General features: G+C 52.3%; 1 protein-coding gene across 1 annotated transcript in view; it reads right to left on the bottom strand.

Annotated features, from left to right (window-relative positions):
- Nucleotides 1-1,852: 1,852 nt before the first annotated feature.
- The window catches only part of LOC121081935 (hydrocephalus-inducing protein-like), a 57,061-nt gene continuing 32,170 nt past the window's right edge, over nt 1,853-26,743 (bottom strand). The window contains exons 8-21 of the mRNA XM_040581284.1: nt 24,989-25,113; nt 22,208-22,409; nt 18,829-19,012; nt 16,430-16,529; nt 14,800-14,918; nt 12,514-12,737; nt 12,190-12,257; nt 9,995-10,230; nt 9,087-9,187; nt 7,700-7,835; nt 7,052-7,216; nt 3,611-3,763; nt 3,169-3,227; nt 1,853-2,108 (exon numbers count right to left, since the gene is read on the bottom strand). Coding sequence (XP_040437218.1) covers nt 1,853-2,108; nt 3,169-3,227; nt 3,611-3,763; nt 7,052-7,216; nt 7,700-7,835; nt 9,087-9,187; nt 9,995-10,230; nt 12,190-12,257; nt 12,514-12,737; nt 14,800-14,918; nt 16,430-16,529; nt 18,829-19,012; nt 22,208-22,409; nt 24,989-25,113 — 2,128 coding nt within the window. The remainder of the gene's footprint in view (nt 2,109-3,168; nt 3,228-3,610; nt 3,764-7,051; nt 7,217-7,699; nt 7,836-9,086; nt 9,188-9,994; nt 10,231-12,189; nt 12,258-12,513; nt 12,738-14,799; nt 14,919-16,429; nt 16,530-18,828; nt 19,013-22,207; nt 22,410-24,988; nt 25,114-26,743) is intronic.

Raw genomic sequence — 26,743 nt, 5'->3', positions numbered from 1 at the left:
ACCAGTGACAAGATAACCAGGTACAGCTTTTTTTAAAAAAAAAACAAAACCAACCAACCAAATCTTGGTCTAAGTTGAATGTGGCAGCAGCTCATCCCTGGGAACGCAGAAGGGGATCTGCACTGAGCCACCAGGCACCCTCCTGAAGACAACCCAGCTGGCTGTACAAGCACTGCTGGAAACCAGGCAGCAGCGAGCTTCACCTGGAGCACAGGGCTCTGGATCAGGGAGCTCAGGGCTCAGGCTGAAGGAGACAGCACCCCGCATTACGACTGTCATGAGACGAGGAAACCCCAAGGAAGGTTTTCTCTCTCCTCCTTGTTACAAGGCACTGGGAAACCATTTGCCACCCTGCGGTAGCACATAACAGACCCAGCACGGGGGTTATGCAGGCAGAAGAAAGCTGCCACTGATTAAGAAAAATTACACCCTAGGCCTGTCTTTTCTTTCCTGATCACAGAGACGTGATACGCAGCTGCCTTCTGTGATGCCAAGAGATGACAACCTTAGCAGTCACACAAAAGATCCCTGAGAAGACAGCATGACAAAGAACAAGTAGGAAATGATCTAAGAACGATGCTTTTTCCTTTCTGCAGGGAGAGCAAACACTTCCATCAATCCATAACAAGCCTTTGGCACTTGTCAATACGGCAAAAATCAGACACTTCAGAAGGCAGGAAAAGAAAATGACAGCGGAGCAAGGAGGAGAAACAGCCGCTTTTGTCAGCAGGTTACATCAACCCCCAGCTAAGCTGCAACAGCTCCTTCATGTTGACCCATTGCTCCAGTCATTTTTACCCAAGACAGACACAAATCCCCCCCTCGCTGGATCCAGAGGATTCCCTAACAGGCTGGGCTGCCTGGCAGCTGGGAAAGCAATCTGACAGGGAAAAGCACACCCGACAGACACAGGATTCGCTGGGTGAGCACAGGACGACACACTGGTCCCAAGGGTCGCAGATCTGCAGACACCCTGGCAAGCAGGGATAAGCCAACCGAGGACGCAGGTATGCAGTCCCTACACCCCTCTTCCCACCCAAAAAGCCCCATCTCAACACACAGATTTGGCGGGGTTTTATTTATTTTCTTCTGGTGGCAGAGATGCTCCCTGCTGCTCCCTGCAGCTGAGAACAGAACAGACACAACTCACCCAGCAGAGAGGAGAGGGGTACAGGGAAGCTGGTGCCTGAGGGGAACTGCAAGTAATTCCTGAAGTCACTATCCCAAGGTGAAGTTCACCACAAATCATCCTGGCTTGCTCAGGTAATGATCTTGTCTCCCCCAAAGCGAGCAGCAAGCTTGCCTTAACAGGAAGAGCAATTTTCACTCGACGGTTAAGAGTACCATCGAGGTGGCAGCACGGCCAGCTGCATTACAGCATTTTCCTTTTCTGTTTCAAACAAGACACCAGCCTTTCGTTTGCCCTGTTGCTGCCCCTTCAGTTAACCTCATTCAGTTTGTCAAGCTGCCGGTCAGTGCGCATAACATTCCCGATGCAACGCTCCTGTGAAAATTTCAGTCAATAACTCGCTCTTTCAAGTGGAGACCGTGACCTCTGAGCCTCACAGCCACCGTTTGCAGATTGGCCAACAAATGGGAGACAGGGAAATCACGGCTCACCACCCTGCAGCAACCTCCAAGCAGGAATCAGAGCAGCGGCTTTGGCGCTTTAGAGGACACAAGGCTTGGGTTCAGGGACACGGGGGAATGAAGGATGCCCGTGTCACCCATCAGCAGGGCTAAGGCACAGCCCAGCCTGCTCCGCTCTCAGATGGACACGTGTGCGTCACCCTGACACCCGACTGCATCTCGGGCTTTATCTCCACAATTATTCAGTCCCCTCTGCTTCCCATCAAGGAGCTGCCAGGCAGCGTAAGGCAGCCAAGGGCAAAACTTCAACTGGGGCAGCAAAAGAGCAGCAGAGCAGGCAGCTGCTGAGGGCCAGGGCGCAGCTCGGGCACATCTCGCCCACGCCCGCGCTGCTCCCATCAGGCAGCCTCAGCAGCACCGTGCCCACAGTCTGGCTGAAGAGCCCTTGGTGAAGCGGCTGATGGAGCAGGTCCCCAGGACCTGCCTCCTGGCACGTCTCCATGAGAGCAGCAGCTGCCCTGAAAAGCAGAGATGCTCACCATGGGGGAACTCGGCCCCGTGGAGTCAGCAGGGGGGATCACCACACACACACAGAGTCACAGAGCAGCTGGGGCTGGCGAGACCTCTGGAGATCATCTGGTCCAAGCCACTGCTCAAGCAGAGCCCGTCTTTATTGCAGGGAAAGAAACCGTCCCTGAGCCGCCTCGTATTACTGCCCTAGTGATCGATCGGCCCCAGGATTGGCAGGGATGGCGGTGAAGCACGACAGGCTTTATTGCCCAGTCCCATGGGTTAGGGCCCTGAGGCAACGGAGGGGCAGATGTACCCTGCAAGCCCCCCGGCGACACCGCGAGCTGCCCGGGGAGGAGGGGAGGCATTGCACCGGGGCAGCAGGACCCGAACAGCTCTGCGGGTCACTGCCTGCGACAGGCATGCAAACCCATCATTCCAACACCAGTACCAGCCATCCCTGGTGGCTTGCTCTCGCCACAGATGGCAAGCGGGTTTTCATGGCGGATTCAAAGAAAGCTGCCCTGGGAATCCCTCCCCCACTTGGAGGTTACCTTTGTCCCCCAAACAGCTGGAAAAGCCGCAAGGAGGAAATTCGCCCCCCTCCTCCTTGGCCCAGGGGGCTGAGCCTGGCCTCTCGCACGCTGCCTGATGCTTTACCCGCAGACCCAGCCAAGCCCACAGAGCCAGGCCTGGGTGAACCAGCTCCACAAACCCAACCCACCCAGCGTGGAGCAGAACAAACCTCCCCCCGACCCTGTTTTTAAGCCCCTCACAGATCCCACCTCCAGCGAGCGGCACATCCCACCCAGCCTCCGCACGGAGCCCTCCCTGGCTGCACCAGCCCTGCCCCCCCTGCCAGGGCAGCGACCCAACCTCCTCCTGCCACCTGCCACGCAGCTTGTCAGCTGCGGCCTCCATCAGTTAAACAGCCTTTCCCTGCGGCTGGCCCCCGGAGATGCTCTGCAACGCGACGGAGCCCACAGACTCTGTAGCTACACAACCCTTACCGTTCTGTGCTTGTGCAACGCCACAGCTGGTTGGGCCCCCAGCAGGTGTGAAACTCACCTCACCACAAGCAGGCCGAGGACAAACTTCACACCCCAGACTCTGTCACAAACAGCAGTCTGACACAAAGCAAACGCAGACCTAATGGGGAAAGTGTCGGGAAATCCATGCCCTTCCAGGAGCAAAGGGCCACAGGGGCCTCTTGATCTCTGAGCTCCAAAGACACGACTCTCCGTTAAATACCCTCCAGAAAACAAAGCGAAAACCTGTAAAGATGATCCAGACTCCTTTCTGCACAAACGTCTATGCAAGCTGTCTACTTTACTGAGGGGGTGCCCCAGCTAAAACTGCCCCCAGAGCCAGGCTCCTCTCGCTGCGTTGGGACGGAATATCTTGCTTTCTCTCCGAGACAGCAATATGGAAACGTTGCATGTAAAAATCAAGCCACAGGCTGCTACAGACCAGTCAATTTTCATTGGGAAACAGCCCCACAGATACTTACCATCTCTACACAGAAGGATGCAGGGATGACAGCCTGATTGGAGAGGTGGAGACTTTTGGACGCATCCTGCAGAACTTCAATACTGCCAAAATTTATCTCCCTTGGATGCACGTAGACAACTGGTCCTTCTCCAACGCTCACTAAAGAGACATTCTGCTCCAGGAAGCAGGTAGGAAAGAAAAAAAAAAAGCAGGGGAAGTTAAAAAATGAGACAGCTCTAAGGGTCCTCCTCGACGAGGCGATAAGTACGGCTGTTGGAAGTTTTCAGCGTTGCAAGGCTGAAACAGAAGGCCCGGGGCAAGTGCAGGCTCGGGAGCGATCCCATCTGAAAGCCACAAGCTCCCGTTCTCAGGGGACAGAGAAACCCTGGGTCCCACGCTTTCCTTTCCAGACCTCCTCCACAGTTAGCTCTCCTTTCTCTGCCTTGTGCCTGCTCCCGCTCCTTCTGCCGCTCAGCCTTGCCCCAAACCTCCCTGATCGCTGCTGCTGCACAGCGACACTTGGACAGTTACTTCTTTGACATTCCCAAAATGCACCTCTGAAAACCAGCACAAGCCAGAAGCGACGCAGGCTCTTCAGAGCAGAGATCGTGCAAGTTATGGCCTCTGATGTGTGCCTAGGTGTATTGCCGGTATGACACGAATAACAGGCATTAATTATTCATTACATCATTCAAGCGGTGTTTTTTCTCTTGACAGTCAGACCCAAAAAGCTTTCTCCTTGCAGAACTGGCACAGACTACTGGAGGAGGAACACAGATCCCTTTGCTAAACCACCTTCCCACATCATTAAAAACAATGAGAATTTGTCCAGTCTTGCTGTGGATTTCACTGGTTCCAAACACCTCAACACTTCAACAGGATCTGAATGCATAAAACTCCCAATGCTGACCAGACGCTGTACGATTCACTGGAGGGCACAGAGTACGATTTAACCGAAAAAGAAACCAGCCTCCACCGTGTACAACCTTTAATGATGTCTGGCTCAAGGAAGTGGTATTGACAGCTGTCAGAATCACCAGCCCAACTCAGCCAGAAGCAGCAGCATCCAGAAATGCTCATCCCTTGACAGGGCACCGCTGCGTGCAACTAAGCACCAAAAAAAATCACCTACCAAGGCTGGGGCCTCAAAAATAAGGAACTGAAGCCATGCACGACGATGCATGTCTGGGTGATGCTGCCCAAAGCTCCCAGGAAGGAGGAGCTGCAGGGAAGAGCTGCGCCTCGCCAGCCAGCTCAGCTTCCTGGTGACAGCGGGACAGCAGCAGCAAAGGTAGGGCAGAGCCCTTTGGGGATGAGCAGAACAACATCTGGAGGATGCCCAGGTGAGCTGGCTTCTGTCAGACTGTGTACTAACACCACGCATCCTCACCACCAAGGAGAGGACTTCAAAAACCCCAACCCCTTTGTCTACAGGGTTCTTAAAAGGGACAAGAAAAATGCCATGCAACAGCGTTACAGGCAACATGGCACAGGGAAAGGAAGGCAGCAAGAAGAGATGGCAGCTCTGCCATCGGCAGTATTGCCACAGCTACAGACACAGCCATCAGCCACCCCCCCACGCCCCCCCCAGCACCGCTGGCTTTGTCAACAGGTAGGTCATGTCACATTTGATCACTTAGGAACGAAGAGCATCTGACCCTGGCGGACAGCTGTGCTCGAGTGCCCGCTTATTCTGACAGCGGCCAGCTGCCAAACCCCCTGCCCGCGGCACACGAGGCTGCCTTGCCACCAGTAACGCCAGGGCTGGGATTTACCAGCTCCTTCATGCAGATGATACACACCAGACTGGAGCTGGCACGTGGTCACCTGCAAACAAAATACCTGACAACAGAGCTGTGGAGGGACTCTGCACAACCTGGATGAAAGATCTGTACCACGTTCCGCCTGAAACGGTGGTAAAGACCAGGCATCGAGACTGGGCACCCCAGCCTAAGGCAAGAACGAGCTTTGAAGTTCTATTGGAACACGCTGCAGCGATTCCCAAGGTCAGACTTGCAGCCGTACGGGTAGGATCTGCCACCAGCGCAGGACATGTAACAAGACAGCCAGCTCTTCTGCCAGCCCAGAAAGCTTTGGGTGCGTCAGCTACCAGGGAACTACTGGAACTGCACTGCAACCAGAAGACAGACCTATAGAAAATGCAACGCAGCTAGTCCTTTCTTTAGGGACAGCTATGATTCTCCAGCTGAAATGCTCGCCCTTTGGGCAAAACATCGACACGTTCATGTCCAAATAGAAAAGATTACCGTAAGGTCAACTTTCAATTTATAAATTGTTAGCCCAAGGGTAAAAGCTTTTCAAGGGACCTGCAGCTCAAAAACCAGGTGACATTTAAACAACTGGCTATTCCAGTGGGGAGAAACCCTCCTCTTCCAGGGAAGCATGCCTTCTATCTGCGAGCAACTGTTTTGTCAAACGTGAGACTTCCCTGCAAAGCCTGCATTGCCTGGCCTTGCTGTTGACTGGTTTACATGCACATCCCCAGCAGCCCGGGGTGAGATGATCAGTAGCATCCAGGGGATTTGGCATCATCGTTTCAATTCATTTTATAAAAAGTTTATATCCCTGCATTTGCTTTCAAAATGCCAGCCTTCCTTTCCATTACAGAAAGCTTCAGGTTCTCAGGAATCCTCTGATATCCCCTTCCATGCTCAGAGAGAGGACAAGACATTTTAAAACAGCTGCTTCAAAAGTTAATCTCCTTTTAAATTCAAAAGGTTTTTAAATTAAATTATTAACTAAATTTGTTCTCTGTTTCAGCCAGTGGAAGCCAGGACACCACATACAACATTCTCTTGCCTACGCTTTGTTGCTGCTGTACATGCCTGAATGCCAATGTCTTGTAGGAGGCTTTAGTCCAGGAATGCTTCACCTCACCCCTTTCCAAGTTTGGTAGGGAAAAAAAACCAACAAAAACAGTCTGTGCTCCAGATGCAAGCAGCGTGGAGTCTCATGCATCTTTGGCTGGGGCTTTTGGCAAAGAGATACGATGGATATTTCTCAGGCAGGATGGACCTGACTTTCATGAAAGCTTAAATCCAGCTTTACAGAATTCATCATTTCAGCACGGCCTCCTACACCGCCCTTGCTTTAGCGGCATGCAGCAATGTCCCCGTGTGCTCCTGCACAAAAGTTCTAATGAAGCAGCAGTTGCTGCTCATCTAATAATGCAGGAGAGCGAGAGACCCAGCAATGTTCTGGGTTTCAGGCTGGGCTTGTTATCCCGCCTCACACGCCCATAATTAAACACATCTCAGACACCTAAGAGGACACCACCCTTCTCTAGGTATTAGCTGTTACTTATGCCACGAACCCCTTCTTTCCTTGTCCACACCAGCCACATATTATGACCTTCTCCCTTTCCCTGGCAGAACCCCTGTACACTTTATGCCCCACCAAGATGAGTCACACAAAGGCACGCATCTCGCCTAGCACTCACCAGCGGGAAACTTTCATTCCCAAACACTGAGACACTAGCAGTAGTGTCCTGCCTTCCTATCGCCTGGGCTTCCAGCGTAAACGGGATCTCCACCGAGCTGTGAGGCTGGATAATCCCACACGGCACAGGGCTGGAGTACCACACAGCAGCATCCTCCTTGTGCTCCTGTAAGGGACAGAATCAAAGACAACAATTGTCAGAATGTGACAGAACCTCAGAGTCTGAGGAAACTTCAAGCTCCTTAACATCTACCACAGCAGCAATTCACCCACATTTTTAAAAATCCCTAGGAGAAAGCAGAAAAGCGCAACACAAGGTGCAAGATGTATATGGGGCTAAGTAGCATCCTCACAGGGTCCAAAAGCTGCTGCACCCACAAACACCCACTCCGGTGCTGGTGGCCTCCTTGCAGCCGCTTTTCACAACCTTCAAAGTTCTCCTGCATGAAAGCACCCCAAAGACTAGAACCAAAACTGCTTCCTAAAGAGTTCAAACCGCTCCTGAAGTTCATATTCAGGAAGCCTCCCGTTCTCTGCAAAACTTTAGGTTTGAACACTAAACAGCAAGGTCTTCTCCAAACCCCCTTTTTTTCCTAATAAACCCCTCGATAACGACGTTGGAGGGCAGGAGGCGAACGCAATGCCAAACCTGAGGAAGGACTGCATAGCAGCCTGGAAGATCGCTGTTGTTCACAAGGGTCAGTGTCCGCTCGTAAGGGAATTTCAGAAAGCACCGTCCGAACCTCAGAACAGGGCTGAGCACGTGCAGCGGAGGAACCACACACCTGGGTGAAGAGATGACCAAAGGGAATTAGAGACACTGAGAGGCTGTAGAAGTTGTTCACTCCCCAAACAGCATGAAACAGACACAAGGCATTTGTCTCTGCCAGATAGACATTTCCTACCTCTACAGCAATCACTCACCTCTAACTTCTTTTTTCTCAACAGCCTCTTGTAAAGGAGGGGCAGACCCCGAGACTCCCGTGGCAGAGGCTGCCCAGTGCCCTGCCCCAGTGCTCTCTCATCAAGCTTTGCCCCTCCTTTGCCCCGGGAGGCCGGCAAGGACCCTCCCACAGTCCCAGCAAGGCACGAGCTCTGCGGGAGCCTTCCCGCTGAGGATCAGCGCTCCCCAAAGCTCAAGGAAAACAAGACTCCAGCATCTCAGTAAAAGCAACTCCCTCCTCTCCCGTACCGCTCTCGCCCTGCCTGAAACCTCAGCCGCTTGCCCCCGCGATGGAGGGCACCAGCACCGCCTGCCTCTCGCACTGGGTGACCAGCCTCTCCCAGCTCCTGCAGCTGCCTGGGTCCTCCACCCACCAGCCCACACACTGACTCTTCCCATTCCCACTCGTTTTACAAAATTGCAGCCCAGGCACCGCCTGGCTGACCGCCTGGGAGAGGGAACAGCACCAGCGAACTGCGTCCCTCTTGTCATTAAACTGGCACCCGCTGCGGCGCAACGCCATTGAGCGTGGCTGCAGCAAGAGCAGCTTTTGGCTTAAGTCTGGGAACGTTCATGCTCAAGAGAACCAGAGAAAGCTGAGCTCACCTGCCACACCAAGGACGAGTTTCCCCTTTAGTTTCCCCCCACCAGTCCTGCCATAAGCCCCTTTCCCATTTGCACACGCCTTCATTAACTGAGCCAGACCCCAGCTTTCAGCAGGCTGCTCGCTGCCTTCCAAACAAATGCTGCATTTTGGGCCAACCCAGCACAAGCCCACCGCTTGCAGGGAGAAGCAGGGGCAGCCCTTTGCAGACTCGTTACTCCTCAAGTCCCAGACGACAGGCCAACAAGGAATATAAGCACTGTTGCCTTCAAAACAGAACAAGAAAGGCACGGCCCTGAGCACTGAGCACAGGTGCTCCTCAACACGGCCGCTGGCAAAGCACGGCTGTGCTCACAGCGAGCTGGGCAGAACCAGCTCATGAAGCACCATTTCTCCTTTGGGGCGGCAGCCAGCACACCACACGCCAGGCAGCGTGCTGGGCCTGGCTACGCGGGGAAAGGTGGCCAGCTGCAAGGAAAGCGCCGGTACCTGGCTGTGAGAGGCAGCGCCAACACCTCCTGGCCAACACCATCCACGTCCAGCACCAGCGCCAGCTCGTATCGCCTCACCGTGTTGGAACACAGGGTGACCTGGTAGAGGAGAAGAGCAGCGTCAAACACTTCAGCACTCCCAGAAGCCATCAGCCACGCACGCGTGGTGTCCTGCACTTCTCCTTCCACGCTAAGGAAAGGGAGCGTTTTGCCTTGGTTCTGCTGCTGCTCCACGTGTGGACCACTGCCTTTCCCAGGAACAAAACTCTGCTGACAAACCCCACCTGTGAAATACACCTTGCACACCAGGGCACGTGTAAGCTAAATCAAAGCACAACTCATGGTCTACTCACCACTGTATTAAGGGACCAATTTTTCATCTCAACTACAATAGCGGGAACCCAGGGGAGATCTGTTGACTTTCCCAGAATGAGTTCAGCTTTACAGTGGGAAGCTGAGGGCAAAACGTGGCCCAGCAAAAGCTGTGCAGTTTGTTCATGGCTGCTGGAGCTTTCTCAGCCCCCGCTGCAGTGAATGCAACTCATCCTGCTCAACAGGAGAGGAAAAATAAGACCGGGAAGAAAAGCAAACTGCTTTATGCAATGGCATCTCTCTTTTCAACAGCCACCTTCCGCCCTCACCCTTCCTCGGCCCCCTTCAAATCAAACAAATCGCTCTAAGCAGCTCAGAAACACACGCACGGCTTCTGTGCTTGACCACACGATACGTGATCCTTGGCTTACGACTCTGGAAACAAAACGCTGCTCCATCCCAGAGTCCCTCAGCTAACAAAAGCCCATCTCTTACTTGGTTATGCCCAAAGCCAGCAGCGCTGCAGCCCTCGCGCGCGTCACTGACGCTGCAGCTCCACCTGTTGAAGCACGTATGGCCGGGCTCATCCCATACCTGGATATCCAGGGCTCCTTGGGAGCGGATGATGCCTTTGCAAGGCATTATGGTAAACTCCATTGGCTTGACGTGATGTTGGGCTCCCTTCCTCCAGGACAGGCAAGCGTTGTCTGAAATCTGAGCAAAACTGGTGACGCTGCGCTGTCCCGAGCCATCGCCAGGAATGCGAAGGTTGAAAGTCACAGGCACCAAGGAGGTGTTAGTGAGGCGACACGACAGGGTGTGAGGAAAGCCTGGGAAGGTGAGACAAATATCAGTTAAGTCCCCAGTTACGCTGTGATTCCTGCTGCAACTCTCCTGTTAGGATAAAACCCTGCTTGGAGTTGAGCTCTTGTCAATGTGCACGGCAGGTAACTGAGAAGCTCAGGGAGGAGCGAGTTGTGGCTGAAGTTGCCTTTTCTCTCGACGGCCGAGCTTGCTTCCTTGGCAATGGGCAGCGGTGCTGGTGCTGAAGAGCACAAGTCTCTCTTTAACTGTGAGGAACCCTCTCACCTGCCCCCAAACCAGCCCCAACTCTTTCTCGCTGACGAGCGTGCATCCAGACAGACCATTTATCCTGAAAATTCAGCCTGTAAAATTCCCCATTAACTCCATGAACATTCCCCCGGTTTTCAATATATGAAAGTAGCAGATTTTCCTTACTGTAGCTTCTCTTCAAGAACAAGGAAGGACGAAATTGGGCACTACAACATGATGCACAGCACTCTGATGCAGCTTCCCTAGGCAGGATCCTTAAGGCAGCTCCTGTTTCGGGGCAGCCAGACTGAGCACAGCACGACTGAGCACAGGACAACTCAGCCCACCCCACTGCAGGCAAACCTGACGCTTCCTTAGAAACGAGCAGGAACGTGTCTCGCCTTACCTAACAAACGGGGACATCACATCCTCGCTGCCTTTGATTACTGCCCGCAACGCCTGGCATCACTTTAGCTCTGACACTTGCTTTCCCTAATGGAATACCAGTGATACAACCACACTGGGTGGCAGGGGATGTGCTGCAGAGGCAGGACACCAGCCCGCAGCTTGCTCTGGAGCGGACACCAGCTCTGCCAGAAGGAGACACCTCCCATGCCCTGCTTACCAAGCGCTATTTGCATACAGACAGGGAGGAAAACCACCTGCAGGCACAGCAGAGGTTTCTCCCGTGCCCATCAGCAGTGAGCATTGCCCACCGCCAGCAATTACTCCGGCCGGGGGGCAGGGGGGGCACAGAAAGGACACGCACAGACTGCACAGCCCCAGATGGGACCGAAGTCGCCAGAGGCAGACAACAGTCAGCAGCACAGTTACAAGAAGCAAAAATACAATAGCTGCCTTCAGCTGAAAAGGCCTTGTTAACGAAGTCAGATTAAGTAGGATGAATCTCCTATTACACAACCGTATTCCTGCCCGGTGCGTTTCTTGTGGGTTTATTTATTCAAAAGGAAACACAGCAGTGGCAGAGTGGTGACGCAGGGAGAGGGGGAAGTGGCTCGGGGAAGGTAATGAGCTTACTTAAAAAGCCCACAAACATCATGAAAACACAGAGGCATCCAGGGCGCAGAATGATAACGGCCCTTCAATCAATCCACAATTGATTTCACATTTAAGCTTTAGATCGTCTCAGTAAAAAGCCTTTTGTGAGACTCGAGATGGAGAATCAGAATCTGCATTTCAATGGAGACACTGGGGCTCAGCCACCCGCTCCGTCAGCGCTTCAGCTGGGGAAGGAGAAGGAGCCCACATCTCTGGGGACATCAGTGCCCAACGCAGAGCTACTGCCTGGGCTTATTACTGGGCAGGTGATAACGAGGAGCCCTCACGGCACAAATCAACATCTCACACTAAAGGTCAAGTGGGGTAAGCATTCGCCCTGAGCAGCCACAGGCTAGCGTGTGGCTCAAACGCCCTTCTCCTTCAGCCCCAACCCCCGGGCCCTTCTGGGACAAGGGCTTTCACCATCATTCTGCCGCCAAGGATTGGCAGGCTGGGGCTGAGCAGGCTCTGAGGGCACCAGAAAAATACTGGCTTGCTATTCCTTTGGCCCTGTTTGCTCTCACAACAGCAAAACACCACCTGAGCAAGCGCCAGCCCTGCTTTTAACACCCTGAAGGCTGCTGTGGAGGAACACAAGCGACAGACGCTCTTCAAGTGCTTCATTTCAGTAAGGCACAGACCTCCCGACCTGCGGTCCAAGCCCAGGGCACACTCACCAAAGGAGACATCGCCGAAGTGGAGGGAAGGTACATTGAAATGGAGAGTCGGTCCAATGACACAGCCCCTGTAAGGACAAAGGCAGAGGAGGAACTGGCTTGGTTAAAAAGAACTGCAAAGCATTCAGCTTTTGTTACCACCGGGACAGATAAAAGCTGGTCTCAGCACCACAGTGGCTTTCAAACCAACCCGTCACCCTCGTGCTCGACTAAGACATTAGACAACACTTTTTTCTCTGCTCCATCACCAAATGAGGTAGGTGGGAGATGACTACCCAGAGATGGCTACAGATGTGCCCACCAGGCTCCTAGAACCCTCCTCACCTGACAGTCAAGGTCACAGGCTCAGGGGATCCACCCACACTGAACCGGAATTCTTCTGTGAATGGCCCCAGGATGGTGGAACTGAAGGAGATCCGGAGGATTTGGAGGCCATCTGGTGAAATGATGCCCTCCTGGGGGTGGAAGGAGAAGCAGGAGCCCAGAGCCGTCGCTGGAGGAACCAAGCTGAAGGGGGCATCGATGACTCCTTTGTTAAACAGGATCGCCTGCAGCAGCAAGAAATCAAAATGGAAATACATGAGGAATCTTCCTTCCTTACAGAAGGCTGATTTCTTCTCTAATTAGACATCTATAAAAGGCAGAAGATACTGTGTGTTGCTGCTTGGCTGAAGCTAAAGAACACGCAACGGGACAGGTTCTTCCTTTGGGCTTTTGCATGCAGAACAGCGATAACTTCACAGAAACGGAGTCACCCTGGGCTTATTCCACTGACACAGAGCAGTCCACTGGGCCTTGCAGTGCAGAGGACGTGCTCAGCATCACCAAGGCGATGCAGACCTGCCCCAAAGAGCAGCAAAGGGCGGTCGCAGCATTACTAGCGCATCGCCACCTCACTGCTTCTGCTCCAGACGAGCCCAGTCCCGCCCAGGGCAAAACACATTCAGCTCCCATTGCCGCCAACAAGCTCATCTGATGTGGAAAATACCTCGGGACAGCCCTATAACCAGCTTCAGCAGCACTCCCCGGCTCTGCTAGGGTACGTCAGTGAGGCTCATTTTATTCTTTTCTTTCATCTGAGAGTCTCTCTGTCTTTGCTCAACCAGACACGTCAAGAAAGGGCGAGAGTGAGGTGCATGGCAGCTCCACCTAGTCTAAAGAATTTCTCTTTCACAAATATTCACAGCCATCATCTGCTAATTTACCATTATTTACTGTTCCAACAAGCGACGCAATCCTGCGGCGCTTGGTGAGATTCAGCTCTCTTCACGTTCAGCCAGGAGCGCCCACACCTGCCTGTGAGTACCAGCACGCTGCTGGTCACCAGACCTACCCAAAAGCAAAGCTCTACAGTTTCCGATGGCTGCAGGTGACATCCTGCCATTTCTGCGCTCCCAACTACCTGATCTGGAGGTTTTTTCCCTAATTTCTGTCCCCACAAAACCTGTCAGAAAAACTGAGACAGAAGCAGACATACAGCCCTTATTTTCCAGTCATGCAGCTGCTGTTGAAAACATTCACCTATTCCAACTCTGCACTGGTAACTGGAAAACTGCTCGTGTGTTTTACACCTTAGTTACAAATTGCACTTAGGGATCCTATGCTGAGGTTTACCTCCAGTCTGGCTGCTCCATACAGCACCTACAGTATCATCTGCTTATTCACATTTTCTCAAGTAATGAAAAAAAAAATAATTTATATAAATAGACTCCTCCATAAAGTATCAGCATTAAAAATGCATAGAGCGCACAATATTTTGGAAAGAAAACCCCTTAACATGTCCTTCCCTGCCACAGTCAAGCTTTTGAAAGTGTCTGGCACGACGTATTGCCTCATTTTCTACCTCTTTCTGTTGCTGTATTTTTGGGGGGGTTAGATTTTTGGGGTTTTGGGGGTTTGTTTTTTGGGGGTTTTTTTTGGGTTTTGGGTGGGGTTTCTTTTGTGTTTGTTTTTTTTTTTTTTTTTTTTGACAGAAAACTTGCCACCATGGGTGGGGGGAGGGAAAGCTCCTCTGCTTCATTTCCAGAACTGCTCTGCTCTGTTCGTAGAGCCAGAGGGGCACCAGGTCTGAAGGGTGGCAGGAGGCTGCTCAGCAGGGACAGCGCTCCCGGTGCCTGCGCGGGCAGCTCTGCGCGGGGAGCCTGGCCGGCTTCCCTCCGGCGCCAGGAACCAGCAGGATGCACTTCACGGAAAGGTGTTTGCAACGGACTCGAGTTGGAACACAACACGTTTGTGCCAGCTGCTTTTTAACCGCCAGGGTACAAAGGTGCAGTGACTCTAGGGCTGAAACAAAAGCCTCTGGATCCCGACCTTTTTGACCCGGTGCTGCTTTCATGTGTCAAGGGCTGGTTTTTCCGCACGAAGCCTCCCAGCTGGTCTCAAAGGGAGGTTGCCAAAAAGCAGCGACTGGGGCTTTGGGAACAACAGACACACCCTTCAGACCCCATCAAAACTATCCAGATTCCACAAAACCTCCCACATTTCACTCACGTCAAATATTCCGTGCTCACAACTGCCGGCGTTGCCAGAAATCCCGCAGGCCCACAAAGCTCACCGCTGCCCCAGGAGCCATCAGGATCCACCCCAACCCCGGAAAACCCCACTGCTCACCTCATAGCTCTGGGCTGATCCAACAAAAACCTTCCCGATGTCCAGCTGGTCAAAGCTGAAGCGCAGCTGGGGCCCTATGCCGCTCCCTTTGATGCGCAGGGGCAGCCTGGTCTCACGGCCTGGGGAGAGATCGCCATGTCAGTACGGAATTCCTTCTGTTCGCCTGGATTTTCCAGGCAGCCTCGGAGCCAGTCCCTGACTCCGGGCTGGGTGGCACCAGCACTAGATGCTCCGCGAGAAGATACAGGACCCCTCTCTTCCCTCAGGAGATGTACTTTGGGGCTGGCTTCTCATTTCTAACCGAGTCCTTGGGCTGCTTTATAACTTAGCAATCACTTTGCACCCTGAAGAAGATATGCTGCGCATAAAAGACGATTTCGGAATTCCTTCCCATGCACTTAGACAAGCTTTGAAAGCCGTTCAGTGAAGGCACAAAGCTCACAAAACAGAACCAAAGATAAAAACCTGCTGTCTGTATCGCTGCCATCAGAGACGACCGCACAGGAGCTGAGAAGGAAGAGCCCAAGCACGGCCCAGCAGCCGGCTGACAGCCGCACCCCAGCAGCCTGCGGAACCCTGCGCAGTTACCGTATCAATAAAAAGCTGTTTCCTGGCCTTTGCATCCGCCAGCTTGGAGCAGTAAGGAAGGGATCAAAGCAGCTGGGTTAGTGATCTCAGCACCCTCCAGAATGGGAGCCTGGCTGCTGGGGACCACGGGCCTCGCACCTCCTTCCTCTGAGATGGGGAAAATCATTTCCCTGGATGGAAACCTGACAGGGACCTCCCGCTCTTGAAAACCACCTCAAGCAGCACCACACGGACGGAGAGGAAGGACAAGGTAACCTGAACCACGGAGCTTGCTGCAAGCATTCCCTGCCCCGTGCCAGCACAGCAAAGCCATCACCTCTGTAAGGGCAAAGGCAGCGTAACTCGGTGGGTCAGTGATAACCGCTGCCAGCAAAAGACGTGACAGCACTTCTGTCAGCCAGGAGGAGCATAAAGCTTGTCTAGCAGACTGCTCGCCCCGTGCTTCCTGGGCAGGGAGCTCACCCTGCTGCGGGCAGCGAGCCCTGTACAACACTACGCAGATGCAGCACGGACTTCGAGCCACGAGGTGACGGGTCCCACGCAGGGAGAGCGGCACACGCCTGGTACTTTCACAGACACCCTGCGCTCAGCGGGGCTCAGCCACCTACGGTCTGGCAGCGCCTGGAGAGCGGGAGGTGACCCAGGGGCAGGGAGCACGTTTCACTCAGCTCCTACCGCCTCAGGAGCCTGGCAGTGCATCCATGGATCCAAGGCTCATCTTGCAGGTCTACAGGGGCTTAGTGCTCGTCCACCAAAGCTCTTCTGCGGCGCAGCTCTCTGGCCTTTACAAACACCTTGCAGCAGAGCAAATGCCTGCTAGGAAAGCTTATCCCCTCGCTGCTTTGGCTGCTCTAGAGCCATCAGTGGTCAGAGCCAGGCATCCCAAGCCCTGGCTCTGCACAGACCAGCTGGAAGCCACAGGGACAGCAGGAAGGTGCCGGCGCTGCCCTTCCTAGCAAGTCCACGGGGACCAAGTGGGCTGGAGGAGTATTTGTGCCCTGCCTTTGCGGTGGGTGGCAGGAGGAGGAGAAAGGAGCCGTACCTGAGATGTCGCAGTAGACGGTTTGTTGATAGACTCGGGCTTCTCGGGGTTTGAAGATCACCTTAACTTCAATTGAAGAATTTGGCCAGACATCTCCCTCCTAAAACAGAAGCAGACAAAAAAACATTTATCCTCAAACACTACATTTCTTGTTTGCAGCCACAGCCCTGTAAGCCTTTATTTAGAGCATCAATGAAGAGCAAGAAGCAAACAGCACTTATCCAGGTTTGTAAGACTTTGGAAGCAGCTGCAAAAAATGTCAGTCCCTTACCTTTACTAGCACCTGGCAAAGGCTTTTTTTTTTTTTCTTAATTAGGGTTCTAATAAAGGAACCCAACTGGCTGGCTTCAGCAAATCAAGCATTTCTTCAGAAGTACCAGCTGATCTAAGCACAAGGCACCTTTTTCCTCCAACCCTTCCCTTGCATCCCTGTCTCCCTATGGCCATGGGAATGTTTTACCCAGATCAGAAGAGAGTCAGCAAGTCAAAGGGATTTTTCCACTCTTCGTTACAAACGTGCTGCCTCTTATACCCTCAACCTGTACGTGCATGTAACTCTTTAATGGATTCTGGTGAGTCAGGGCACTCAGCACCAAGTAGAACAAGCCCTCCTGCCTGGGGAGCAGTGAAGACCAGGTTCCTCCTGCCCTGTGCCGCCGGCACTGAGCCAGCTTGCAGGCTCCTCCAGCTGATGGATGACCTGAGAAGGGAGCTGAGAGTCACATGCAGCCCGGTTCTCTCTGCAAGGTGCGTACATCCCTGTTTCCCTGAACACAGGCTCAAACAAGAAGAGATGGCATTTGCTTACAGCTCCACACCTACTGCAACCAGCAAGCTCTTTTCCTTGCCAGGCTCTTGCTCCGGGATTTAAGTCCGGCCCATGGTACCAGTGTGTGCGCAACCGCTGCTTCCTCAGGGTCTTCGTTCTCTCCCCCTCTCTCAGAGTCCTGGCACTGGTGCTCAGTCCCAGGGAGCCTCGTCATGTGTTTTCAGAGACATCCCTGGCTTCTAAAGGCTCTTGCTTCTTGCGACCGGTTTCAACAAAGGCACCACTGACATTCCCCTCCGTCCCCAGCACTACAAATGCTTCCTCATCCATTTGTTGGCATAAATATATGCGTCTCTGACAACCGTAATAATATTTTAAAGCAATGAAAAAAATAAGGAAGACCACAAAAAGAACAGTTATTTTTCTATGCACAAAGCTTGATTCTGCTTGCTGCTGGGTATTCTCCGTACTTTGTCCGGAAGAATCTTGAACTGACTGGAGCCTCCAGCACTGCCGCAGCATAAATATTAAACAACTATAATACTTCCCATCAACTTAGCACATAGAGCTCAGAGGCCAGCCCCCACAAAAATTAAAGAGCTATGACATGCTGAGTTACTGGGCTGCACCTACAATGATTCCCTAATGCACAGCCTGCTCAGAGGGAAGAACAGGTAGAAAGAACTGTTTCCAACTCCAACAAACCAAGCGTAAGAACACAGAAGAAACAATAAAGTCACCTGGATTTTTCTCAAAACCTAGAGAAAACACTTTGCCAGATCAAATGGACTTTGTGTTTCTACCCAGCGAGCAACTGGAGGAAGATGAAGCATTACTATACGGTAACACACTCGCTTGAGGAAGCAAACTGGGGACACCAGCCTGCAACCCACAGTCAGCGTACGAGACAGCAGATCCCTCGGGTCCTGCTGGGATGCTGCACAGACTCAAAAGCGTCCAAGATGAGAAGGGATTTTACACTGCTCAGACAGCAGGCATTCATCATCTCAGACCATGCAAATATTCAGAATCAGGGCTCTAGTTAATTGAAGGACATGAGGTTTTGTTTGCATAAATACAAAAGCAAAAACTTTTCTCTAAGCGTGCAATAGAACTCAAAAAAGGCCGTTTAAACCCGCCAGCCTTGCGTGCAGGCTCACAGACGACACTGGGAGGGAGATTCAGGCACGGTCTAAGTCCAGATTATATGAAGGGATTGGTCTTGCCGCAATTAAACTTGGGCTGAACTTGCCCTCCTTTCCATAGAGGACCTTTTCATTCTTCAGTATGTGAACTAATACTCATGGTTAATCCCCACACACTACGTGTAAGGAGTGCCCTTATATATAATCATCGATACCTCGGAACACTGTCAGGACACTTAGGAAGTGCCCTTAATTTACAGCCCTTGCAGCAGAGCTCAGCTTTAGGCAGGCTCTCAACGCCTGCCCGGAGCTCACAGTTTAGAAATGCTTTTTGCAACAATCTCTCCCAGCCTCACTAGAAACCTCACGTCTCCCTCTAGGCACATCAAGACACTGATGCGGGGATCTGCCAAGCGACCTCATTCAGGGAGAAGGAAGAGGAGGAAGAGGAGGAGGAGGAAGGGAGGTTCTCAGCTATCACTTACCACTGGCTCAATGGCAAAAATATCATCAGAGAAAAGCATAGAGTCTTCCTGCACCTTTGCCCTCTGGTTCTGGAAGGCACGGGAGAGAAGGGCAAGGCGCTCTTGGAGCGTGGGGTCCACCGCGCGCTGCTTGAGAAAAGAATTCCTCTCATTCTCCTCCTGCTTCTGCAGCCTGCGCCAGCGCCTGCAGCCGTGGGGAGAGACAAACCAAGCAGATCATTTAATAAACAACATATTTGCAGAGACTGTCATGTAAGCGCAGGAGCAGCAACGCACTGGGGGAGGAACAGCAGCAGCAGCTCAGCGAGGGGCTGACCCCAAGCCACGGGGTCCCAAGCAGATCAGGTTATCACTCCTGCACTGGCACGGCAGGCACTTTTACGCCACACTCACAAGCTAAGAAGAGGGGTTTGAAAGCTAGCAGCCCTCAGGAGAGCCTCCTGGCTCAAAGCTACTGCCACGACTAATGCACAACCCCACCAACACCCTCAGATGGCTTTGCCGCCCATAGAGGTGCTCGGGGGAGACGGATGGAGATGAAGGAGCACCCACTGCAGTGCTTCACTGGGAAGCGGAGAAGCAGCCGGGCTTCAGCTGCAGGTTACCAGCATCACTTGTTTATCTTCCCTTTTGCACCGGCAGGGATAAGCGAACTGGCTGCTCCGTTGCCTACACTGCCATCCAGCAGAGGATCCCAGAGCACTTGCAAAGCAAACTAATGCATTCGGGCATCGCATCACTTGAGTGAAATTAACGGGTTTAGGTGCATGAAGACAGAGGCCCTGAGAGCCTTGCCTGGCATTGAAACAGAGCAAGGTCTTAAAAAGATTAGTCAGGATGTGTTTGGTACTGTGCTCTGGGTGATGCTCTCTTTGTGTCGAGGTAAGAGAGAGATGGCAGGGCCTATTCCCTCCCACTGACCACGTTCAAGTAGAGGAATGTGCTCTGAATGATTAGAAAAGGTAAAGGCCTGTACTCTGAATAATTAGGAAAGGTTCCATTGAGGATGTTAAAGGAAAACCATGAGTCAGAAGATCATTGAACAAAGAAAGTTGAAAGGTTTACTCCACCTAGATCCCACCTATTATGAATAGAATGATTAGATGTCGAAATCAAATGAATATGTATGTAAAGATGTTGTAACCTCTCACAAAAACTGTATAAATTACCCGACTTTTCACTGAAAACTTCGGAGCTGGTTTGTCCGGTGCGAATCGGTAGCTCCCCAGTGTTGCACGAAATAAATAAAAGACAAAATTAGTCTCCGAGCTGTTACTCTGTGCCGTTTTGGCATCAGCATTAGCCAATAAAGAAGTCAGCACCAGCACCTCTGAATCCAAACCCCTACATCCAGCCTTGAACCACTTCACCTTTTTCCTCTTTTGGGCCTTCTCCACAGAGCTTTGACACAGGTCACCTCTGCCTTACTTGGTAGTTGTAGCAGCGATCACTGCAGCGTTGAAAGCTCACAACCGAGAGGTGAGGAGGGAGCACTGCTGCAGAGCACTTGCTTCCCAGCTGGCACGTTGCTGTGCCCCCTTCACGCTCCAGTCCCCTGGCCACCAAGAACCAGCAGGTGACTACTCGAGGGGGGTGAGGGGAAGGCTCCGTACACAGAAAATCGAGGCAACACGCTATAAACAGGACAGCAGTCACCACCCAGCTGAATTCCAATACAATCAGCAAGGAAACACAGTCACGGACGTTCCTAGCGGCACACAGACAGAGCCTCGGGCAGATGCTGTCACCGGTGCCAAAAATACTTTCTTTGGCTCGCTCCCAGTGGAGTGTCGTGGGAAATGTTTCTCCATGGCTGACCTACAGCGCTGTGCATGAGGAGGGCTTCCAGCCACCGACATGAGCAACCCTCAACTCAGCCTTCAGCAACGGACAAGAATTCCACCACTACATCCCAGAAAGTCCTGCAGGAGGGAGACAGAGCAAACCCCTGGGTAGACCTTGTGACGAGCCAGGTCTTTCTGGGTGACAGCAAAGCACAGGCTGCTGCACTGCCTCCTCCCATTGTCAAAGTCCTCTCTGCTCTCAAAAGATCTCAAAAGCTGCTCCGACAGCAGCACAGTGGCCTCGGAGCCATGACCACCCCTAAGACTGCAAGTAAGGAAGAACAAAGCGCCCTGGTCACAGTAAAGAACACAGGCTGGCATGAGATCAAGCGTCACTGCAAAAAAATTGGGGAAACACGTTAACTCTGGCGAAAGCTGGTTGCTTCTGAGGGGAGAGAGGATCCCTCAGGGTCCTGTCTGAGACGGGCAGCTGGGGAGAGATGCGAAAAGAATGGCACAGGGAAGTACTAAGAGAAGGTCATGAGATTTTTTCCTTTAGCACACTGCGCTTGCACCAAAGTCACACACTGTGCAATTAAAAACAGAGAACAGTGGGAAACTAGTTTTGGCCTTCAAGGCATTTCTGACCTAATTACATTGAACTGTATTTGCTCAGAAGCCCTTAAAAAGTGCTCCAGTTGAAGGCAGTTTCCTGATCAGCTCTGGGTTCAGACTAACTCCTATACACCTACAGCCGTCCAACTCTGAAAAGTCACACAAGGACTCCCTAAATCACCCCAGCTTTGAAGTGTCCTTTCCAGTGCCTCCCCCTGGGCCAGAAGCGTTTCCTTGCTGCCCCAAACGGAATTTCAAAGCTTCAGAGACACCCTTTGGAGAGCCTGCCCCACCTCTCAGCACCACGAAGACACAGGTGCTGACGCCCAAAGGCACTTCCAAGTCCTGTCCCTGACTTCCCCGCAGAACCCTCCACCTCCAAACTCTCCCCAGCCCCGGAGAAGGGGCAGGGATACCTCGTTGTGCTGGAAGCCGGGACAGCGCCAGGCAATTCAGCATCCTACAGCCGGATGGCCTCAACGTTCGGGGCCAGCAAAGCACCCTGCCCTGCGCACTACTGCAAAAGCAGGCTGAAGGAGGTTGCTGTCCTACCAGAGCTGGAGGGGAAGAAACTGCAGTGAATATCACAGCAGGTACGCTGCCTGCAGCTGTTAGGTGCTACTGCTCAACGCCGTCCCAGGTAAGGAGTGCCGACACTTTCCTCAGCCTCACAGACCCCCTGCCAGCCCAGGGACCAGGCCTCACTGATTTAGGGCTCCCACAGACGGGAATTTGCTCTCCGAGGAAATGCAGCCATTGCAATCAACCTTTCCTCCCCAAAACATCAGCTGGAACATGGATGGAACCAGAATGGGAAGCACCGAGCTCCATTACCCTGAAGCCCAGGGACACAGACCTGGATGCGGTGGATGCTTTATTTCTCCTACACCATCCAAAAAAGCACCAACATCCCTCTCGGGCCGTATGGTAGTTTCACCCCTGGGCAGTGTGTCTTACTGAAAGGAATCTTTCCAACGAACCTCAGCTTCTCCTGATCCTCCTCCTCTTGAGTAAGAAAAGCCTTCCACTGGAAGTGGGCTATGATTTTACTCCGGTTGTGGATGACCACACATCTGTGATTTGACAGCGTGATGTAGGTCTTCCCAACTGCCAAGGAGTTTCTGTCCAGCCTAATGTTGACGTCTTCAGCGGCTCCATGAAGGCTTGTGTGCGTATCTTCACCTAGAACAAAGCAAAAGGCAGACATTGCTCATCGCCCTTGCTGATGGGAGTACAAGGAACGGAGGAAGCCACAGGGAACAGAAGTGTCACAGCTTTTAGCTGTGTGAGCAGTTCCACAGATCAATATATTTATTGCATCCCGAGAGCTGCATGTGTACAGCATGAGGATGTCCTGGGCACCACCTTAAGCACCTTATTTCTGGGTGGCCTTGTAAAGATTTATCCCCAAGGCGACACTATCTACAGGGAGACTTTTTCAGATGTGCCCAGGTGGCCTTTGGGTTGTGATCCCACGCGGGTCACAGGGAATTCTGCATCTGAGTCGTTCAGGTGACTCTGAGGAGGCCCCACCTCGGTCACGGCTCGCCCAGAGTCTCCTGCAAGCACGCCACCAGGGTTGTGTCTCTCCTGATCCCTTGTTGCCAACATGACAAGATGCCTGGGGCACGTAGGCAGAAGAGGGAGATAAAAAGAAACAGGCAAAGTGACAGCCCACGGCAGGATGGGACGCAGATGAGAACTTCACCGTGTTGGAGCAGCAGTGCCCTCACTTGCTGTGGGTCTGTGAAGATAGGTCGGAACGAGACTGGTGGGGCACGGCCCACACCAACCTGCCCATCACAGCCCTGCAAGCCCATTTCTTCTGCCTGGAGCCTGTCGGTGCCTATGCCCGAGCGTGCAAGTCTACACCGAGTGTTCCCAAGCTGTCCCACAACCCGAGCGAGCACACCTTTGCTTTCCGCCTCAGACCGAAGAGGAGAGAGCCCCTGGCTGCGCACAGCAGCCGATTAACGCCTGGAGTCTTGCTGGAGCACCTGCCAGCCCTTCACCCTCCAGAAGAGACCCCCACCAAAGCGCCCTCACTGCCAGAGCTTCCAAACCTTCATTCTTCCCAACCAAGCAACTCCCGGGAGTCAACTAAGCTCAAACTTGAGCACCGAGCCTACTCTGCCTGTTGCAGGTGAGGGTCTCCCAGGTGAGAAGCAAACCCCAAACACGAGACATTCTCCGTCGAAATGGCACTTCTGTGGAGCGTGTTTAAAGCCTCAGAGCCAGCCCCAGCTGAGAAGGGCAGCGACCCGGCCATCCCTGGAGAGCATCCCCCTGCCGAGGCAGAGCCTTCTCCTCGCTGCACGGGTTACAGCAAGGCAGCCAGGGGATGGACCTGCCTTTCCAAGGCTGCCACGCAACAGCACGGGGGAGAGCTGGCTGCCTTCTGGGTGGACTCCTTAAACCCTAAGCCAGACACAATGCGGCGAATCACAGTCGTGCCAGAAGAAAGAGAGCCCCCTCTCTTGGAGGGAGGTTGGGGAATGAATCACCCTTCAAACAGATCTCTGCAGCCATTCCTTCACCTCCACACATGGAGAGTTCAGCCTTCGTGCCTGTATAACCTCAACTTCTCTGCTCTTAAGGGAGCCCAGGAGGAGTGGGAGGGATTCGTGGCCAGAGATGAGTTATGTTGCGAGAAACAGCAACGTCTCCATGACTGGACAGCCTGCTTTCTATAACAGACAACTCAGCGTACAAAAATAACCGAGGTTCAGGAGCGTTACAGAGGCAGGCGTGCTTTATAAGCCTTGCCTTCCCCCTCCGCTGAATCCTCGGCATACGTTGGCAAGCAGAGGAAGCAGGACCCAAGAAATGGGAGACATGCACAGTGCTTTGAGCATGTACAACTCCGGTTCATGGAAACATGACCTAATGCTCTACGGGACAACTAACTACGGCAAAATAAACTCCACGAAAACTATCATGGTCTCACTTCTAAACCCATGGCCACGTGGGTCTTGAAATAATGGGTATAGTTTTGATCTTCAAAGCCAAGCTGAAGCCTTTGAAATGTAATTGTTCTTTCTGCCCTTCTCCAAAGTACAGAGCAGCTTCTATATGAAGACTGAACAGGATTCCTTAACCTAGAAATCACACAAGAGATAGTGTAAAAGCACAAACGGCCTGGGAAAATCCAAAGGAGGAAAAATTTGTCACCATTTGTCGTAAAACAGGAACCCAAGGGCCTGAAATAGTATTAGTCAGAAATTACAGAAGTGTAGTACCAGCACTTTCCCAAGGAATATTCCTTCCTTTGGAACGTACTGCCATGGGAGCCTGCAGAAGCTCATAGCTACAAACCCGCAAAGCAACTGGACAAAGGCTTGGAAGGTAAAACCATCAGAAGTGATTAAAAAAGATGGGAATAAAGCCTCCAGCACAGAAAAATACTAACTCCAGGGCCCACGAGGCAGAAAGCACATGCACTGCCTGCTTCTACACGCTTTGCTGAGCATCCCCTACTGCTGCTCTCCTGGAGAGGAACCGGGCACACAGACACACTTACACTTACGCTCCTGGCTGACACCAGCATCCCCCAGGGAGAGACCAGCACGCAGCCACACAGAACAAGGGCACACTCAGCCTTTGCCCCTTACCTGCTCACTTGAAGCACCAAAACATGCAGAGGTTTTGAAAGAAAAGGGTTTAGAAAGAAAAGAGTTTAGAAGGAGCCTGCAAAGCAAGTTTAACAGTCTTCTGCTTTGAAGGACGCAAAGCATGGGCACCATGCAGTGTCCAGCACTTACCTGTGTCGTAGTGTACTGTCAGGGACCCGGAATAATCACCCGTCTTCTGTGGGTGGAAGTCCACTGTTACTTGCACGGCATCGCCAATCCCAAGAGTCCCAGCAGAGCGATCAACAGAGAAAGGGCTGCAACACAGAGAGGCACATCAGGATTACTGTGGGACATTTGGGGACTATGTGGCTGTCTCGCTCACTTCAGCTCACCTGCGCAAGCAAGAAGCAAACAAACCACAGTTAGCAGAAGAAAAAGAGAAGAGACAGTATCAGAAACTGAGCCACCAACTCGACTCCTGAAGAGCTCCAGCCCTCAGAACATCCTATGCTATAAAACGACCTCGTCTCCCCCATACCCTGCATCCAGTTCTCTGCAGCAAGGCTCAAGAGTCTGACTGCTAGCGGTACGATCGGAGGAGGGTTTTTGAAGGGCACAGAGATGGTGAGGGTTATTTGCATGCACAGCCTGACACGGACTTCCTCAGGAATCCGTCTTGTCCTGCCACCTATACACCTCAAGAGATGCAAATGTCAAGGCAATGCCTGTCCCAGTGAGATTGCAGCCTGGAAATCAGACAGGGAGAAGAGAATTTCTTCTTGAAGACCAGAGAATAACTGGAGTTTAAGTTGCAGAATTCAACTCTTTTTTTTTTTTTTTTTTTTAATTTGAAAGCATCCTGGTTTTGCCTAAGAAAGGGCACATTTTATCAGTGTTTCAGTGAAAGCTGCTCTAAGCAAAGAAAAATCTGTAGGAGTGCAAAGGCACATTAGAGTGATACAGAAACAAGAAAACAAGACACAAAAGGAGTACCCATTTACAGCCTGAACAATTAAATCTCTAGCTAAATGAAGCACCATTAGCAGGAGCATATCGAGGCACCTTTAACAGGAGGTTTTCGGTGTATTCACAAGCAATGCAGTCTGGGGCTCTGGGTTGTGATCCAGGCTTGGTAACTGTTTGCTTGGCCCGCTGGAGGAATTCTGTGCAATGCGTTGGAAATAATGATGAAAAGGTGTTGGTGTACTTCGGATTTAACACGAGCAATTATGATTTGTGGCCAGGTAAACAGCTCTTGGCTGACAGACACATAATTCAGTTCTTTAACGCTCAGGGAAAAGTCAGATGCAACATGCTCCTGCACAACAGCAGCTGGGCTTTGCGGCTCCTGTACAGCCTCACTTAGAAAGCAAAAGGTACTGGCTTTAGTGCTTTGCTGGTGGTCAATTTGTCACCTCAAAAACACCTTCCAGAGAGTTTCCCAGTGATTAGGGAATGCAGCACACAAAAATAATGAGAAAATCAGGAGCCATGCACGAGCTGAGCTTCATTCATGTAAGCAGTGACAGCTGATGAAATTGCTGGAGTTCCTGCTCATTAAGGAGATATTGCTGCAATTAGGGGCCTGACCTGCTCCCATGACAACAGCAAGAACATCACCAGTGACTAATGGGGAAGCACTGGGCCTGCAATGTTCACGTGCTGGACCTGAGACTTTTGAGAGGGAGGAGGAAAGCCAAGGTGCCACCAGCCTCAGAACCGGACTGCTCTCCATGGCCCTGCACCTGCACTGGGGGTTGTGCCTGGTTGTACTGGGCAGGGCTCTGCTGGTGCTCGGCTGGCATCACTGCCTGCTGGGGGAAAGGCACAGAAAACTTCCCCCCACCTTTTTTTTTTCTCCCACCCCCCCCCGCCCCAAACATGGCCAGAACAGAAAAGCTGCTGTTTAAGGGCCACAATTCAGCACCACCTCCTATCCCGTCC

Source organism: Falco naumanni (assembly GCF_017639655.2).
Source record: "Falco naumanni isolate bFalNau1 chromosome 21 unlocalized genomic scaffold, bFalNau1.pat SUPER_21_unloc_2, whole genome shotgun sequence".
Taxonomy (NCBI): Eukaryota; Metazoa; Chordata; class Aves; order Falconiformes; family Falconidae; genus Falco; species Falco naumanni.
Note: the sequence above shows the minus strand (reverse complement) of the source record. Positions and strands in the feature narration are given on the sequence as shown.